The sequence below is a fragment of the Moschus berezovskii genome, chromosome 3 (genome assembly GCF_049115385.1).
Source record: "Moschus berezovskii isolate FMDL1 chromosome 3, NW_MosBer_1.0, whole genome shotgun sequence".
NCBI lineage: Eukaryota > Metazoa > Chordata > Mammalia > Artiodactyla > Moschidae > Moschus > Moschus berezovskii.
In genome coordinates, this window is record NC_142462.1 from 102,136,182 (window position 1) to 102,154,740 (window position 18,559).

The following is an 18,559-nucleotide window of genomic DNA, read 5'->3' on the forward strand; positions in this document are numbered from 1 at the left end:
CAGATGACAAATGTGAGCGGAGTCTGGGGTGACCTTGGACGTAAGAAAGACATGCACACCAGGGCTTGGGCGTCACTCTGCCCTCCTGCCGAGCTGCAGACGAGGCGCAGGAATGGGGGTCCCATCTAGCAGGCTGGGCCTGGGTGAGACCCACAGCCATGCTTTCTGGCAGCAGCCTGCAGCAGGGTGGGGTGCTGGGGCCACAGTCTCCTCGCCCACCCGTGTGGCTTGGGACGAAGTGCAGATACACTGGCTCATTCGGGTCATCTGTAAACCTAAGGGACACTGGCACCTACTGGAATGCCATTGCTCCAGCAACACCAGTGTTCACAGGATTTACCCTGAGGCTCAGCTGCCACGCACGTTATTTCCAAGCATTCTCCTCCATTGGAGAAACTGTCCCAGGTGAAAGTGGCTTCAACACAGCCCCCAAAGCCAGCCCTTTCATGAGGGAATATCAGGACTGAGATATAATATCCACTCTCCCTACAACTTGTGGTAATTTCCTAAGAACTGGGTATTTTTAATCCTTGACAATACTACAGTATCTTTATTGGCACCCAAGGACCAGTAAAGGAAATCAGTCCTGAATATTCATTGGAAGGGCTGAAGCCGAAACTCCAGTACTTTGGCCACCTGATGCAAAGAACTGACTCTTTGGAAAAGACCCTGATGTTAGCAAAGATTGAAGGCGGGAGGAGAAGAGTCAACAGAGGATGAGCTGGTTGGATGCCATCACCGACTCAATGGACATGAGTTTGAGTAGGCTCTGGGAGTTGGTGATGGACAGGGAAGCCTGGCGTGCTGCAGTCCATGGGGTCGCAAAGAGTCAGACACGACTGAGCAACTGAACTGAACTGAACTGAAGGACCAGTAACACAGAGACCGAGGCAGAGGCTACCTGAAGAGGCATCTGCTTCTCTCCCCACCATCAGAGCCAGTCATTTGGTGAGCACGCTCATGCCCTATAAGCATGATACAGTGGATGGGATGGAAGTAAGGGGCCTTCGATAGTGAAGGACAGGGAGGCCTGGCATGCTGCAGTTCATGGAGTTGCAGAGACTTAGCGACGACTTAGCGACTAAATAACAGTTCCACTTCTAAGATCATATTTGGGGTCTATTCTCTTCTATCCAATTTGATAAGGAAGGAAGATCTTTTACCTTTTACCAATACCTGGGAACCTTTTTATATCTCTAAAGCCACAGGATAAGTATCACCAAACTGCTGGATTTCCTATTCTTCAGGACTGGCCCTGTCCTCCAGGGCTTCTGTCTTAGCATTGGGTGTTGCCTTCTCTTCCTGCTACAATTGCTGCTTGGCCTATTAGCCTCAGGAAACTTATTCTCTTGGATCCGTTCTCGTCAAGTATCGCCACATTTTATCCACCTGCCTGCTTTCGTTTTTGACCCACGCATTGTCATCGTTTAGATCCGCTGCTCTAAGTGACCCACAGGTACAATCCAGGCTCTTGAGATGGGTGTCTCCAGGGTCTGAAATTGACAGTATTTCTCTTAACCCTTAAAGTAACCTTGTTGTATCCAAAAACCTTAGCCAGCAAACACCTCAGCAGATACACTGCTGTCCACCCACCCCATTACCCTGGTGATGCAGAACAGCCCTGGAGCCACGGGGCACAGTGCCTACAGGGCAGCAGAGCTCCAGTGGGTGCTGCCATCCGCTGGCTGCCAAGCCCCTTGTCATGTAACAGGTTCAGAGGCTTGGAGATTGGGGTGGGGAGGTTCTGTCGTCCAAACTCACCACGGCACTGCCTGTAAACCTGCCGAGCCAGGGCCCAAGAGGGCTGCCTGCACGGCCCACATCATGCGTGCCACGCTGTCCTGGGCCCGCGGGGGCTGCATAAGTACAACTGCGAGCTGCCCACTAGATGGTTCATGCTGCCCCAGCACAGGGCGACCCTCTCAGACTCCACGTGGCATTCAGTACAGGTGTAGGCATGAGAGGTGGCACCCTTCTCTCTGGAGACAGGTAGGGAAGAGATTTCCCAGCTGAGGCTTCCTGGGTCTCTGTTCCAAATGAAAAAGAGGCGTCCCCCGCCCCCGCTACCCCTCAGTGTCCCCGACTCTGCGCCCCTGATTCCGCCTCAGTCCATTTCCCAGCCACAGCTCTACTGGGGACAAATTCTTTACCCTCGTGGTATTCTGTAAGCTGGAGCGGTAAGGCCTGAACCTCCGGAAAGGAGATGAAATGACCTTGTGGGACTGACGGGTAACAGCACAGCCAGCATTTGTTTCGGGGTGTTGATTTCCACGTATTAAGGTTGGAATTGCCACTGAGCTCCCTCGCCCATGTGTGTGACAGTCAGGCTCTGTATCCACTGCGATGCCCGAGCAGGGACACGGTGTGGGGCGAGAGCTTTGCTGCTGTGCTCTGGCACCTGAGCACGTTTTCCGTCTCCAGCACGGAGCTGCCAGTGGGGAACTGCTGAAGTGGCACTCCGAAGGATCCACCAGGGAGACCCTTCCATCTCCTGCCAAGCTAAACAAACCCTGCCTTGCCCTGTTCTGAATCACACCTCCCTGCAGATTCATTCCTCCTTCCCCGGCGCGGTTCGGGCACCGCCTTCCGGGAAAGTCCTGGTTGTCCGCAAGAGAGGCGTTGGAGGAGAAAGAAACTGATGGAGGAAGGGGGAGTGCCGCTCAGTCATCTTTTAAGTGGAAAGGAAAAGGTCAGCGGAGCTGCACGGGGCCGCGGCCACATCAGTGTTGACTCTGCCTCGCTGCGGCAAAGGGGCCGGCTCACCGGGGCTAGCGGTGGGCACTGCCAACCCCACCCAGCTGCTGACAGCCAAGCACAAAGAAGCTTGTGCTCTGTACACACAGATGGGTCTGAGTGTCAGCAGGAGCCCGTTTTTAGCCCTTGCCCAGGAAGGGCAGCCCACAACACAGTAATTTAATTAAATTTGCTTCTCTCCATGGCCCACATATTTGAAGAGGTTTGGGGGGAAATGAATCTGGCTGAGGAACATCACCCTGCCGCTCTGGCACTGCCCCAGAGCCGAGCCGCAGCACCATAAAGGGTCTCGCCATCCTGATTACGGCCCAGGGCATCTGTCTGCACTGCAGGTTCTCTGGCCGGGCTGCCTGCTGGAAGCAGTACGTCTCCATCACAGGGAAGCCACCAGGGGCAAAATAAGGGGACTCCCCGCCCCTGACTCACGACCTGCTAGCAGCAGGCTCGGCAGTCCCTAGAGCCGTGGTGGCATTAGCTTTCCCCACCGGCCTCAGAGAAGAGAGAGGGCAAGACAAGAGGACCCACCCCACGCCACCCCCACTGACACTGAGGCCTCAGTCATCACCACAGTTTCAGTGTTAGCCCACATGCCTGGGCCTCTGCCCTGAACGTGATCAGTTTTTAAGGACCTGAAATGGACTCAGCTTTTTCATGTTACCCTGCTGCCTTCCTCAGGTGCTATCAGTTTTTGTTCATTATGCCTGAGCTTAACTCACACCTAGATCCCCATGACCTCCCACTGCCTCCCAGCCAGTCTTGCATTAAGTTTATCAACTCCTCGGGGCTTCCCTGGTGGCTCAGACAGTAAAGAATCTGCCTGCAATGCAGGAGATCTTCTCCTGGGTCGGAAAGATCCCCTGGGTGAAGGGAATGACTACCCACTCCAGTATTCTTGCCTGGAGAATTCCATGGACAGAGGAGCCTGGCAGGCTGCAGTCCACGGAGTGACAAAGAGTCAGACAGGAGTTGCCTAAGCTTTCGCTTTCTCTTGTCTTCTCCCTCCTGTTCAGAGTGTCTGCCCTTTCCTCTTAGCACTAACCTCTAGCCTGTCTCTCAGCTTTTCTTGGTCAGCAGCACCAAGCCTCAGAGAGGTACGTTCTCTGGTGATCTTTCTGTCCCCCCCCTCCCAAGAGCACATCCTCCTGGCTGGTAATCTCTCCTGCGTAATGAGAATAGCAGTACCTCTGAGAGAAAGGGAATTTCTCTGGCACGATTCAGCTCAACACCAGCAGAACACAGGCTGTTGCTTAGGAGTGGGAATCATTAGAGCCAGGCCGTTATTGGAGGGGACCGGTCTCTAGGGGAGCTAGCAGAAATTACCGCTCCTTAATAGACGGAAACTCATTTGCTCAAAGCCCCCGCCCTCCTCTCTATTCTGCATTCCCCACCTCCCTTCTCTTCCCAGCTTTGAAGTTGAGAAGAGAGGTAACTCCACCCGATCCAAGATGGCAAATTTCTGCTAAATTAACTTGGTTAAAAGAGATCCTTGGCTGCAAGCGGCTGTTTTTTAGAATGTTTCTGTTGGGACTTCAGTTGAAACCATCATGAAGGAGACAGATTCTAATTAAATGTATGTGATAGAATTCTAGCCAGGGCCACTCTGTCGTTTCCCTAGAGAGGATTTGTTGAGATGGGGGAAGGGGCGTTCACTGGCTGCAGGACCCCGAGTCAGCCCAGGCTGAGTTTTTCCTTTGAGGGTTTCTCCTTGCTTACAGTCCCAGGGAAGATGTCCCTGCTTCTCCAGTAGTCAACTTGACCTTGAACGGACCTCTGCGTGATTGAGCTTCTGCAGAACTTCCTTCTACCTGTTCTTTACAGCTCTTCACCTTTATGGAGATGGGTAGGGTGGCCTCAGCCACAAAGGCTCCTTCTAATTTGTTTGCTGGCTGGGCAGCCATCAGAACTCCCCTGCCCTGGAACACTCATAGTTGAAGAGAAAGGAAAAGTTGCTGGATTTCTCAATTCTAGTTGTTTGAGTGAAGTCAGGTGTGAGCACCATCTGGCTTAGAGTGTGAAGCCCAGATAAAGTACTGGCGTGAAAGGCCTTCCCCTCCTCTCCCTGCCTCCCTGGAAGCAAAAAGTAAGGAATGGCACCAGTTTGCAGACTCCAGGGGGCACTGGTCACTTTGTAGCTTCTGTCAGTGGCACCCCCTGCCGTTATAAGTCTCAGTAGCCCTTCCGGTGCTGGGCTAAGAACCCCGAGACCTGGTCCCACTACCACCAGCTCGCAAGCACTGGGGGTGCCATCTCCCTGGGCTTCCTTTTCCTCACCAATAAAATAAGAGGGTTCACCTAGATTTTCTGAATTAACTTGGAAACTCCCTTCACTGTCTCCACCTTCCTGAAGTCAGAAGCTGGAAACTGTCAATCTGTCCTCAGTGACCACTGCCCCTCCCAGGTCGACCAGCTGTGAGAACACAGGCGATGCGGAGGGGCCCTCAGCGGACATTGATGACACTGGTCAGAGCAGGTGTGGACTCAGAACAGGAGTGTGGAAGAGGGATTAAAGAACGGGAAGGTTACTCTGCAGCCCAAAGCTGAAACCAGAGGCACACGGAATAGGCCAAGTCCGGTGCTCTCTTGCGCTTGTTCTCCTCTGTGACTTCAGAAGCTTTGTTCCTTGTACACATGCGTACAGCACACCCAGCAGCTGCCATTACTTCCCTCACAAGGGAGACCGAATGAAATTCAGGCACGCTTTCTGAGCTATCTCAGTCTTGCCATATCCCTCTAAGTCTCCTCTCCCCATTCCCCACTGAAAAGCTATCTTCCCTTCCCCCGGTTCCTTTAGCAGTCTCTTCCTCAGCCCTCCCTCCAATCTTAACTCCAGACTTCCCCAACTCATCCCCTTAAGAGATGAATGGGAAGAATACACTGTCATGTCAGAAGGAAGCCATTGTCAATTCACACAGGCAGACGCTAATAGGATAAAGTATTATCCGACTTCCGTTAAGTCCAGAAATTAAGTCTTCTTGCAGTGGTAATAGATTATCACTGTAGCCACTGCAGCTGGGGGGCTACGGGAACAGGCCGTCCGTATCTGAGGCCTGGGCTCCATGTCTGGCACTGTGATGGGCCTGCCGCGAGGGATGCGCTGTGCATTCCTGCAGACACGACGGCACTATCCAGGGAACTGCCTCCAGCTCATTCAGTTCACCTCCAGGGTGGAACCTGAGTAGGAGGACCTGTCTGAGTGTCCTTAATGAACCTGGGTGAGTGGGTTGGGCCTTGAAGCCTGGGGAACAGTAGCCTGAGGCCAGGAAACCAAACTTTGCACAGGGAACAGTTCGTGTGCGAAAGCTCATCTCCGTCATCCTTGCTGACTCATGGAACGGGTAGAGTGGCTTATCTGGTGACTATATCCCCACCTGCACAGACAGGGAAACCAGGGTTGTGAAATGTAAGAAACTACAGATTAAGGACTTGCCTCGGAAGAGGAAACAGGACTGTGAAAAGGAAGAAAGAGCCATTGGGCTTCTAGAATGGAAGGATCTTACGGGGCATCCTTGGTCCTGTCATGACAGACAGTTGTACACACACGGGGGAGAAGTGTGACAGGAGAAGGAACGGAGGGTGTGCTTTTTATTAATGGGAGATATAAGCAGGTGAATGGATATTAAAAAAACAAGTAGATCAAGGGCTGTTCCTTTGGTATTTAGTAATTAATCTCAACTTTAGTAATGGCTCTGGTATTGTTTCCAGGCGCACAGAATGGATGAACCTGAAACGCTAAGTACCACTTTGGTCCATCCAATCCCCACACCTGGCGTTAGCGTGGCCTCTCAGTCTTACTGCTTCCCTACTACAGGTCCAAAAATCTTTACCAGGCTAAGCTTGAGATGACAGCACCATCCTTTCAAATGCTACCTTCCTTGGCCAAGAGAGTCTCCTCTCTCAGGGCTATCCCCCACGGGCCCCGGCCTCATCTCTCTGACTCACTGCCAGGGTCTGCGTGCAGCACCGGACTCACAGTCGTCATGATTTTTATGAGGAAACATGATTTATATAACACCCCCCCCCACCAAAATAATACTCTTGTTGTGGATAAACAGTGAGCTGCTATACCCGCTCTTCCCCTCTCCCATGACTGTACCTTCTTAGAAAGGAGGGAGCCTGTCAGGATCAGAATTTGACTACAGCCCTGAGGGAGGGGTTGCTCCCAGCAGTGGACAGCCTCCAGCATCTCCCCCCCCCAACCCCGCCCCCCGCCCAGCAGTGGACAGCCTCCAGCATCGGGAACAGGACTGTCGTGGGTAGGTGGTTTGGCCCTAGTACTGACAGCAAAGCTGGCATGTTCCAGAGGATGAAACCTGTGATCATGCTAAAATCTAATTCTAGCCTCTCATTAGGAAATCAAATGCTTGCTTTCTTAGGCTTCTCTTGGAAAGTTGATCTCCCTGCCTTTCTTCTCCTCTGCTCCGTGCCGTGAATTTCACACTGCCAGTCCTCCCCCCATCCAAGGCCCAGCCAGCCTCCTGTTTGTGAGGGCAGAGGAATCTCCCTGGCTTTCCTCCCGAACTGCATTGCAGCCCCTTAGCCTCTGTATCTGCCACATAGCTCCATTCCACTCTCACTTGCTCAGATTATGGTGCTTTTCTCCTGTCTGGTTTTTCTTTCTTCCAAGCCCCCCCCAAACTGCTCTGAAGCCCCAGCAGCCCCCTCTGTGCTCCTTTCTCCTCCTGGTGCCTCGGTGGGCCCACCTCCCTTGGTAAAAGCACCCCGATAAAGAAACAAGATGCTCTGAGAAGACACTAGGAAGCTTATTACCCTCTTGGCAAAGGACCAGGGTTTCTGGTAGTATTTCCTATCCCAGCTCTCAGCTTGTGCATCATCACCACCAGCTGTGGCACCTTTCCTCTCTCCTGACTCGCCAGAAGAAAAGGTGATCTGTTCCTGGGCCAAGACAGTGCCTTGGGTCATCGAAAGGGCTCAATTAAAGAACAGAGCACAAAGAAGAAAACTAAACCCATCTTTCCCATAGTGCTTGGGCTTGTAGACAGTGCTGTCATGCTCCCCAGCACTTCTGGGTGACCATCCCCCCTCTGAACTAGACTAGTTCAGTAGGCGTGTTCTCTCTGGACGTGGACGAGGTTCAGTAATAGAGGTGGTGATGGAGGCTGGTCAGTTGGTCTTCCCCTTATGTAATATCATCAAATTTTAATTCCTACAACAACCTACAAAGTATTGAGGTAGACACCAAACATTATGTCCGTTTTAGAGATAAGGAAAATGAGTATTTGTCTGAAATCACACAGCTAGTAAGTGATAGAGCTGGAATTCAGCCTGGGGAGACTGGCTCCAGAGTCTGTACTTGCAAGCACTATGCTATATTGCTTTGCAGATATGTATATTTCACTGATCTGCCTCCTGAAGCCTTTATCCCTGCTCCAAGAAGCAATTCACTTCATCTCAATATAATGCAAAGATGAAAACAACCTTAATCCACTGCCCAAACCATTCTTCCCCCCTCCGGGGGAAAGGGTGCTTTCTAAATGGATGGAAACCAAGAGAGGTGCTTTGAGCCAAAAGTGCCTTGCAGTTTAGCTGAGGCAGGATTTAGAAATGGCGTGAACAGTGCCTGCATTAGCCGATGGCATGGAGCACTGAGTGCCAGCAGAGGAGATAAAATCAGACATATGTTTGGATATAAATGTTCTCTTTTTCTCTTCTTTTTCTTCTCTAATTTTAAGCCCCTACTGCTTTGTTGCAGTAAAATGTTGGAGCCATAATTGTGGGCCCTGGCCCCTGAGGTAGTAGCCTGGGCTGAGTGAGGCCCACTTAGCCTTCTGTTAATCTCTACCCAGCTCTACTGAGATGAGCCAGAGCTCTTCACTGTGAAGAGCAAGGACTCTGAACCTCTTCCCCATTAATAGGAATTGTCTTGAAGGGACCCTACTCTTAATACACTGCCCGCCCTCCCTCCTACTCCCACGCCCCACCAGCTTTGGTACATATTAACAGCCATGATAAAGCTGATGTCCCTAGGCCTTAGAAACTAGTTTGTCTCCTCTACCCTCACTGCAGTAGGATGCAGCTTTATGACCAAAGAGTCATAAAATGCCCTAGAGCAGATTATGGGAGTAGCAATCAGATCATGATTTTAGAGCTGGGGCTAGGGCAGATGCAATGGAGAAGAGTTAAGGAGCCCCCCAACTCCCCCAAAGAGTCTCACTGTTCAGCCAAACAAGCAGAAACCAGTCCACTGTGCACAAGTTGCTCTGAGAGGTGCTTTAAGACCTCTGTCAATCCTTTACTCTGCAGAGCTTCCCAGGTCAAGGTTGGGAGAGAACCAAGCCATCGTTCCCACTGTGAGCACCCAGCCTTGTCTGCATCACCTTTTACCTAGCAGTCGTTGCCCTCTGTGGGATTCCTGTGCTTTCTGTCTGCCATTGAACCTAAGAATCAGGCAGCTCTTTTGTGTAGTCCTGAGAATCCAACTCCTTAGTGAGCACACGTGGCCCTTGGGCCAGCTCTGGGGCCCCTGTGGTCAGAATTCTGCTCAGTAGAGCTGGTTTGAAGGAGATTGGACAGCTCCAAGAGGAAGGAGAAAAGAGCACAGCAGTATCTATAGGAAGGTCCCATTTTCATATTGGCCAGGAAGGAAATATGTTCTTGGGAGCCTGAATGAGAAATCACATTGGTTTGGGGAGTCAGGAGACCTGGCTTTCAATCCCACCTCTTCCCCTAATTAGCAGTGTGACCTTGGACTATATCATTCAGTTGCTCTGGGGCTCTGTTTCCTTGATTATAAAATGTGAAGGGATTAGACTACATGATTTTTCACGGCCTTTAAAAAATTCTGTCACGAAAACTCCCTAACTCCATATAATCAGCAGCACTCTTTTCCCTCTAACATGTTCCATTCTCAGGTAACAAACCCTACAGCTTGGCCAGGCCGAGGATGAGTCTCCTGCCCAGCGTTAAAGGTGGCACTTTCAGTGCTCAGGGGACCCCTCTCTGAAAAGTTGACCCAAGTGCCTGCTACAGAGGAGGGCAAACTCAACACCATGGCGAAAGAGCATTGCCACTCTAAAGGCTGAACCAGTGCCCAGGTCAGGGAGCAGGCCCAGTGAGCAGAGGAACCCCCCTAACAGCTCTAAGGACACTCAAGCCCGTGAATCCATATCTTGTCTCCACAATGTCCTCTGACGTTCCTTCGGGAAAGCACTTCTCCCTTAAGATTCCAGAACCTGAATATGCCCCACCCCCAGGACAGGTGCATTTGTTCTTAAGACTCTTCCCCAGGAATGTCTCAGGCCTGTTTCTTCACTTCTCTCCTCAGATGTCTATTCAGCCCCCAAGCCTTTGTCATTTCAGAGCAACTGCATAGTTCCCTGACTGCCCAGAGAGCTGTCGGAAGGGCAAGGGTGGGAGGAAATAGGCTCCACACCCTCTGCTTCTGAGGCCGCTCCTTCCTTCCCAGTCACCTCTGAATGTGTACCCGGGAGGCTGTTCTAATAAACAGCCTGAGTTGTGTCTATGGCACTAGGAAAGGGGGTGATTTCTTGCATTTTTCAGCTGGTCCTCACCAAGTCCCACCCTTTTTTCTGCTGCAGTTTTCTCTCTTTTTTATTGGGGGTGGGGTAGCAGAGGACAGGCAGAGGGAACGCATCTTTGTAGCCTAGAAACACGAATAGCAGTTTCTTAAAGTGTGAGCCCATGCATACGTGCTGCCACAAACACGGATACCCAGAAATTTTGTCTAAGCAAAATACACAGAGAAAGAGAGGAGGATTAAGAATTGGCCCTTTCTTAGCCAACTGCTGCAAAGTGCTGCCGCCTCTCCCTGTTCGGCGCCAGGGAGATCACACCCACTCAGTCCCGATTCCCTGCATTAGTATAAATACTGGCGCTTGGAGAGACGCAGGGTCCCAGTTCAGGCAGCCCGCCTGAATGACACTCCTCAGCTAAGTATCAGGAGACCGACACCCACCACCACCGAGACACGTTTGTTTATTTGGTGCCGAGAGAACAGGAGCAGCCCTGCCACAGGGATCTTTCAATCCCAACAACATTATTGCAGTCCTCTTCAGTCCCAGTCCCCCAGGGTCCCCCCAGTAAAGCTGGTGCTGTCTGACCAGCCGTTTCTGCTGAGGTGGCATTTAACTCCTGGCCGGGTCCCAGGAGCTGAGGCTGACCCATTTCCCCCGCTTTTCCAGGGCACAGGAAATTCGGTTCTACCCCCAACAGAGCCAGGGACTAACACACTTAGCTTGTGAAAGGTGCACTAGAATCGGGGTACTTTTATTTAAGCTAAGGAAAAGTGGTTGACAGCTTCAACGTGTTCCCATACTTTAAAAGAAATTGAACATGGTCCTCCCCTCCCATTTATTCCTTTAAATAGAAATGATTCGGCCAATGTTCATAAGAAGCTATAGGTTCAGGGTCTTATTCAATTTAACCCTTTGGGGACATTGAATTAAAAATTGAACAATATTTATTAAAATACAAAAATACACTTTTCTCACATTACAATCAATGTTCTTTTGTTGGCGTTTCCCCACCCCCCACCCCACCCCCCTTTCAAATCTGAACCCTTTATTTCCTTTTAAAGCTAAAATAATAAGTAAAGTTACATCATTAAATGGACCAGCGTAACAGAGATCTCCGCCTTCCCCACCCACGCCCACCCTCTCTCTTCCCCTCCTCCTGAGGCAGGCCTGGGAGAGGGAAGCCTTTCGCCCCATTGTACACATTCAACAGGACTCCACGGCCAACTCACTCTGCGTGCGTGTGCGTCACTTTGTTCCAACTGTGGATTTCAGATCTTTTTTTCTGAGGCATCCTTGGTGAGGAAAGGCTTCATCACTTTAAATGAGCCTGTGCCTCCTCTGTCTCCCCCTTCTCTCCCTGTCTTCTGCCCCGCTACCCGTCACCACAACCCATTGACATCAGCCGTAATAATCCCTAATGAATCAGCATTTAGAATAGTCACCAAATCACAAGCATGAGAAAAGCTTCCACTCCCCCAAGCTCCCCACTCCCAGCCTCTCCTCCCTTTCTCCACCTTCAAACAAACAAACCTTTTATAAAAGAAAATCATCAAATGCCATCATTGTCAACAATCGTTTGTCAGATACTGGGAACAACAGGTGGACATGGCACTATGCTGATGTATGGCCTCCCGTGAATACCTTTTCTCTGTTGCTCTCCCCTCCCGTCCCCCTCTGGTGCCCCCACGCCCCCTTCAGGAGCCACCTCCTTCACCTGGGAAGCCCTGAATAGACACATGCCTTGCACAGAGTGGGTTAAGCCCGACTGCAGGAATCTGGTACAACGTGAAAGCATTTGACTGCAAGCCACGCCAGCTCCCTTCCTTCTCTGCTCCTTCCCTCCGCACTCCCGTCAGGCGGGGCACGCGCTGTCCCAGTGCACAAACCAAGAAGACCTGTGCATAGGGGTGCACACTCTCAGTCCCCTGAGGGTTTCGTTTGAATTTCAGTAATTTTCCTGTTTAAAACACCATGTTACAGATCTGTCTTCCCCCTGGCCTCAGAAAAAAAATGTATTGCCTCTCAACATTCTAAGCACAGTACAAATTCTTAGTGCTTTTTTTTTGGAATTTTTTTTTGTTTAAATAAGATAAATCTGCAAAGACAGCTCTCAGCCTAAGAAAGATGTCTATAGAAATGGGTAGTCCTGGGTCCTATGAAGCATCTTCTTAAAAAAAAATGACAAGATTCCATCTACCCTCAGCAGCCTGCGCCCTAACTCTTTAGGGATGTTTGTTGGTGTTTTAAGTTGGTTTTATCTTAGCAGTTTCAACCTTATACAGAAATCCCTTCTGGCCACATAGCAAGTTGACTTGTGACTTTTACCCCACAACATTCCCAAGGTACCCTCCCCTACCCCCTTTAAATAGAACTTACAAGTTAGAAAATAGTTTTGTTTTGAGTTTTCTTTTTTAAATTTTAATATAATCTGTTTCTTTTACCAGCCCATAGATTTAATATATAAGCATATACAAGAAAAAGTCTCTCCCCACTCTGTACAAAAGTTGCTGTCTTTGTGTGTGTGTGCATTCTATTGCATTTGTATAAGTTCTTTTTTTTGGGGGGGGGAGTCATATCTGAGTTTCCTGTACCTTGTCCTTGGTATGGGTCTGAATGATATAAGGTTCAGAGATAGTGGTGACCGCGGGGTGGAGAGAGTTCCCCAGGCTGTTTTCTGTCCAGTGGGCCCCATGTGCTGGTTTGTAGGTGTTGTAGTTAATATGGTCATGAATTGTGGGCAGCACGACTGCCCCCTCACCTGATACACCGGCCGGAGCTGCTGTTGCTGCTGCAGGTGCCGCCGCTGGGATGTCATCGTCCACCTGGATAATCTCAACTGTCCGGGCGACTGTGACTGTACTCCTCTGCTGGTGCCGCTTGCGAAGTTTATAGAAGACAATCAACATGGCAGCAGCGAGCAGGGTCACTGCCACAAAGCAGCCAATGATGATCTTGGTGGTCTTCATGACTTCATCCAGGCTGGTCTGCATCTTGTCGTTGGTGTCCGTCGCGGTTACTGCCACCTGCTTGGGCACACGGGTGGTCTGGATGAGCACCGTGGTAGAGGTGGTATAGGCCGGCTGGTAACCGGTGGACGTCGTAGGAACAGGCTTGTACTTGCGCGTTGTGTCCTCAGGTGAGATCTCGGTGGTCTCCACTGTGACCGTGGTGAAGAAGCTGTAGTTGGAGGTGTTGAGCTCGGCCGTGCTCACGTTGAGGTAGGCCGAGGCATTGGAGTTGCCCGCCACATTGGTCACCATGCACGTGTATACCCCAGTGTCTGAGAGCAGCACGTGGGAAAAGTTCAAGGTGCCATCGTTGAGGACGGAGATCCGTGGGTGGCGGGAGGCGTGGCTGAGCACTGTCCCATTGGGCAGCAACCACTTCACAGACGACATGGGGGGAGTCCGACACTTAAGTTCCGCCATCCGACCCTCCGAGATATTGAGGTCCCGAGGGGCATCCATGATGAAGGGGGCAGAGCACTGGAAGGAGGCCTGGTCCACCTCCACCAGGTAGCGGCCGCGCATGTGCAAGGGAGCGTGGCAGCGGCCACAGCAGGTGGAATTGGTGGGTATGTACTCCCGAAGCCACCAGGCTAGCCAGAGAATGTCACAATCACAGTTCCAAGGATTGTGGTGTAGGTGCAACTCCACCAGGTACCTCAGGGGGGTGAAGAGGTCATGGGGCAAAGAGGAGAGGTTATTGTGGGCCAGATTGAGTTCCACCAGCGAGGCCAGCCCATCGAAAGCATTCCGCTCAATCAGGCTGACCTGTGAGTTCATGACCCATAGCTTCTTGAGGGAGCCGAGGCCATGGAAGGAGCCAGGCCTGATCTCCGGGAAGTGGTTCCCCGACATCTCCAGCTCCTCCAGCCCCACAAGCGGGGTGAGGTTGGGCATGTCCTTGATGTTGCACATGCCCAAGTTCAGGTACTTGAGGTTGAACAGTCCCTCAAAGGCCCCCTCAGAGATATACTCCAGCTTCTTGAGCTCCCCCAGGTCCAGGCGCATGAGGGAGGGCACCCGGTTGAAGGCATAAGAGGGGATGCTCTCTATGGGGTTGTTGCGCAGCCAGAGCTCCCGCAGCTTGGACAGGTATTCGAAGGCCCCGCTGGGGATGACCGTCAGCCAGTTGTCGAACAGCTCCAGGGTGTTGAGGCTGGCCAGGCCGTTGAAGGCCCCCACCTCGATCTGCCGGATGGAGTTCCTGCCCAGCTGCAAGACCTCCAGGTGGTGGAGGTGGCGGAAGGTGTCGGCCTGAATCATCTGGATATTGTTCTCCATGAGGTTGAGGTACCGGGTGTTGGAAGGAATCCCCTGAGGGACCTCGGAGAGGCCCCGGCGGGTGCACACCACCTTGCTGAACTGGTTACTGCACGAGCAGACGGATGGGCAGTTCTGGGGCCCGGCGGAGGCGGCAGCAGCGATGGCTGCACACAGAATCCACACTTGCGCCGTGAGGTAGACGACGGGGAGCAGGACGGCATTCCAGGTGTGGTGCACAGTTACCTGCCACAAGAGCTTCATGGTGTGGCACGTTCATAATTCACCATCGCCTGGGATTTTGGCTTGGAAAGGAGAACCAGCCCTACCCCGGCTTAAGTGAGCTAGGAGCTCCTCTTTCCATCTGGAGAAGGAGGTGGGGAGGGGGCGATTAGAGAGACGGAGCAGATCGGCCGGGAAGAAAAAAAAAAAATCATACCAAAACTAACGAGTGGCCCCTCGTCTACCAGCGCCACCCACCCCCCCCCCCCCGACCAGGCCAGCCCTGGGAAAGCTGGGACTTGCTCTCCCCCCGAGGCGACCATCCCCACCCCATCATTCGCTGTCACCTACCTCGGAAGGAAGGAAGGGAAGAACTGGCGTGGTGTCCTTAAGCGTTCTCCGCCGGAGCTGGCCACCTCGTTCCCATTCTCACTTCTTAGTTTTAATTAACAAAAGGGGGGAAGTCGAGGGGGCGGGGAGGTCAGAGGGGAGGGGAGGGGAGGGGTGGGGGGAGACAAAATGGCTTCTAGTAAATCCGGAGCCGGCGAGCGGAGCCGCGGAGTTGAGGCGCGCCGGGAGAGCCGAGGCCCGGCGGGCTATGCAGGTGCATGCCCCCCCCTCCGCCCGAGGCGGGGCGCCGCCAGCGCTTCCCGGCTTTGTCCTTGGACCCTGGCCCCGGCTCGCCCCAGCCGAGGGGGATGCCGCTTCATCGCCGGAGTGTGCCTCCGGCGCCCCCCGCCCGCTCCGGGGCTGCCACCCGGCGGGGAGTGAGGGGGCGCCCCGCAGCCTCCCAGGCCGCGCTCGCCGCCGCCGCCGCGCTGCCCCCTCTCCTGGTGTCGGCCGCTCCCGGCCCGAGGCAGCTGATGCAGTCGTTCGCTTGCGGTGCTGCGAGAGTTAAGAGGAGGTGTCCGCCGCTCCTTCGCCCCCTCCCTCTCGACACACACCCCCTTCTCTCCTCGCCTCTTCTCTTAAGGGTTAAAAAGCCCCAAACTGGGCTGAGTTTCCCAGTCCGCCGGCTGCTGGTGCAACGAGCAGTAATCCGTCCAGCCCCCCGAGGGGCAGCGGCGTGGAGGCAGCGCCGGGACCTGGTCCGCCGGCCGGAGGAGCGCGGCGGCAGCGGCCGGGTCGCCCCGAACCGCAGGCCCTTTCGGGGAGTCCGGGGGCACGGAATCGCCCGCCGCAGCCGGGCCCCCGGCGCACCGCCGGCTCTGGCTTTGTGCGGAGAGAGCGAGTTCGGGGCTCCGGCCCCCGGCGCCTTCAGCGGCTGCGCTGCCCGCGGGCTGCTGCTGCTGCTGCAGCGGCCCCGGCGCTGGCGGCGGCGTGAGCAGCGGGGGTCGCGGCTGCGGGGAACGCTCCGGAGCCCGAGAACATGGTCCCCGCTCGCTAGCGGCGGCGGCGGCAGCAGCAGCAGCGGGGCCCCTGCGCGCGGCGCCCACCGTCTCCTCCTCGCGCCGGGCTCGCGGTGTTGCAGGCAGCAGCCACGCAGACTGCTCTCTCATCCTTTTGTCCTTCAGTCAGAACGTGAATGTACTGCTGACGCATACTGTTCTGGGGAGAAGATTAGCGTGATGCAGTGCTCTTATGTATTAACACCGCTCCCCCTCCGCTGCCTGCCCTCGAGGGGTTAACGCCGGCGCCTTCCAGCGCAGCGCCGGCCCGCGCCGCGCAGCCCCGAGCTCCGTGCCTCTGTCCGACTTCCTCCCTTCCTTTCTTCCTTCCTTCCTCCCTCCCTGCCTTCCTCCTTCCTTCCTTTCTCCCCCACCACCCCCCACCCCCCGCCCCGGCCGTTTCCTCCCCGCCCCCTCTAGACGCGGGGAGCGGGCCGGGCGAGCGAGCCGGAGTGAGCGTCAAGTGACGGGCCGCGCGCAAGTCGCAGGCGTTCGCAGCTATTTTGGTCCGATCGGAGGGAGCCGCCGGGTGGCCGCTGATAGGCTGGAGCGGCGCGGGGCTGCTGCGGAGGGACCGCGCGGGCGCCCCCGCCCCCGCCCCGCACCCTCGGGCTCTGGGCGCGGTGGGCTCAGGGCCCCGGGAGCCAGAGGCGCGGCGGCCCGCTACTGCTGTTGGCGGGCCTCCCGCCCCGACCGCGTCATCCTCACCCCCGCCGACTGCTGACGGGGCGACCGGCCGCTCCTCCCGGGCTGCGCGCTCGGAGTTCGGAGCTGCACTGGGGGGTCGGGGGGACGCGGGGGCGGCCGGGGCGCTGCTGCACAGATGCCGATTCGTCCTGTTCCCCCCCACCCCTCCTCCCTCGCACATTTCCTCACCTCGGCTTTAACTGGGGCTTTAAATGATCGTTTTCTTAATGAGGGTTGCGGGGGAGGCAAACAGTGGAAGGAAAGACCAAGTGCGGGGAGCTAGGGAATGACAGCCTGGGACAGCACAGCCACCAACGGGAAAGACCGAGGTGAACTCCCAGCCACCGCGGCGCAACCCGTTGTTCATTCATGCAGCGGAGCCCTGGCTTCTCACTCTTTGCAGCCCCGCACCCCTTCTCCTCCCTGCGCCCAGAGACTGGAGCGAGTGGGTCTTAAACCCTTTGCCCCAGGAGTTTCACCAGCTCTTTGTTGCCTGGACTGCCTGGGAAGAACTGCGTAGCAACCTGCCCCTACTTCTGGTGAGAGGAGACTCCGGGGCATTGGATGGACCAGTGTAGGAGAGGGAATAGAACTTGGTCGGCCTTTTCCCACTGCCCCTTTCTCTGCCTAGTGGGGGTGGGGCTGAGTCTTGGAAAGCCAGCCGATAGAACGTGGCATTGGTTTAGTGATGCTTACCCCCAGGCTCCTTTCCTTGTGCCCCGCCCCACTCTGCCTTGGCAGGCTTGCTTTTCTACCACCTCCACGTGAGCTATTGCTTAAGAAGAGGAGGTCCTGGATCTCTCAGCTCTCTGGGTTGTGCCACACCCTTATCTCAGCATTCTCTGCTGCCCAGTAACCTGAAACCTTAAATATGCCAGGGAATTTTTTAAGTCCCTGAATGGAGTGAAAGCAGTTCCATTCTTGGCAAGTTGGGTTCCCCATTGTTTACCAACATTTTATTATGCATTTGCAGTCAAATAATAACGACGTTAATAGTTAATATGTGACCTAAAATCACATAGGAAGTGGGGAGCCAGGCCTTGAATCCTGGCAGAGCTCAGATGTCTCAAACTTGGGTAGTAGAAGTGATTCTCCAGAGTTTTTTCCCAGTCAGTAAGAACTCAGGTTTCATTCATCTCCTTCAAGAGTCATTTACTGGGATGTTTGTCTGCTGGCTAGATGGATGGATCTGTTCTTGTTTAATCTTCCTTTACCCAGTGACACAGTTGCCATAGTTGTCTCCATTTTATGGGTAGATGTACTGAGCTCAGGCAGGCAAATAACATACTCAAGGTCATACACCCAGAAAGCAACAGAGCCAGCATCTCAATCCAGTCTTCAAATCCCGAGCATGGTGTTTTCATCACTGTTAGAAAAATGTTCGGTATCTTCATTCTGCGTAGAGTTCATGGCAGAGGCAAGGTGGGGGAACAGTGCATAAAGAACTTCAGTGAGGGACTTCCTTGGCAGTCCAGTGGTTAAGACTCCAAGCTGCCAATGCAGGGGGTCCTGGTTCCATCCCTGGGCTGGGAACTACTCCCATATACTGTGCAGCAATCCCAGAAGATAAAAGGAAAACAAAGCTTCAGTGAAGGGTATATGAGATGTGTGCAGGATGAAGGGAGAGAGGGGAGGGCCAGAGAAAGTAGATCCTTTATTTAACTTGTTTCAGTGGCAACAGTTACTGTTAGGTTGGTGAAAAAATAATTGTGCTTTCAGACCTTGAATTTTAAATCATTATAACTAGGCT

The 18,559-nt window shown here is 53.6% G+C and overlaps 2 protein-coding genes across 2 annotated transcripts in view; one reads left to right on the forward strand and one right to left on the reverse strand.

Moving 5' to 3' along the window:
• The window catches only part of SND1 (staphylococcal nuclease and tudor domain containing 1), a 426,838-nt gene that overhangs the window by 348,997 nt on the left and 59,282 nt on the right, over positions 1 to 18,559 (forward strand). The gene's annotated exons all lie outside the window — the stretch shown is intronic.
• Positions 12,771 to 14,776, reverse strand: LRRC4 (leucine rich repeat containing 4). The gene has a single exon (XM_055421220.2). The coding sequence runs from the start codon at positions 14,774 to 14,776 to the stop codon at positions 12,818 to 12,820; it is 1,959 nt and encodes a 652-aa protein (XP_055277195.2). The 3' UTR covers positions 12,771 to 12,817.

Coding starts and splice junctions, on each gene's coding strand:
- LRRC4 (XM_055421220.2), bottom strand. CDS start 14,776: ATGAAGCTCTTGTGGCAGGTAACTGTGCACCACACCTGGAATGCCGTC.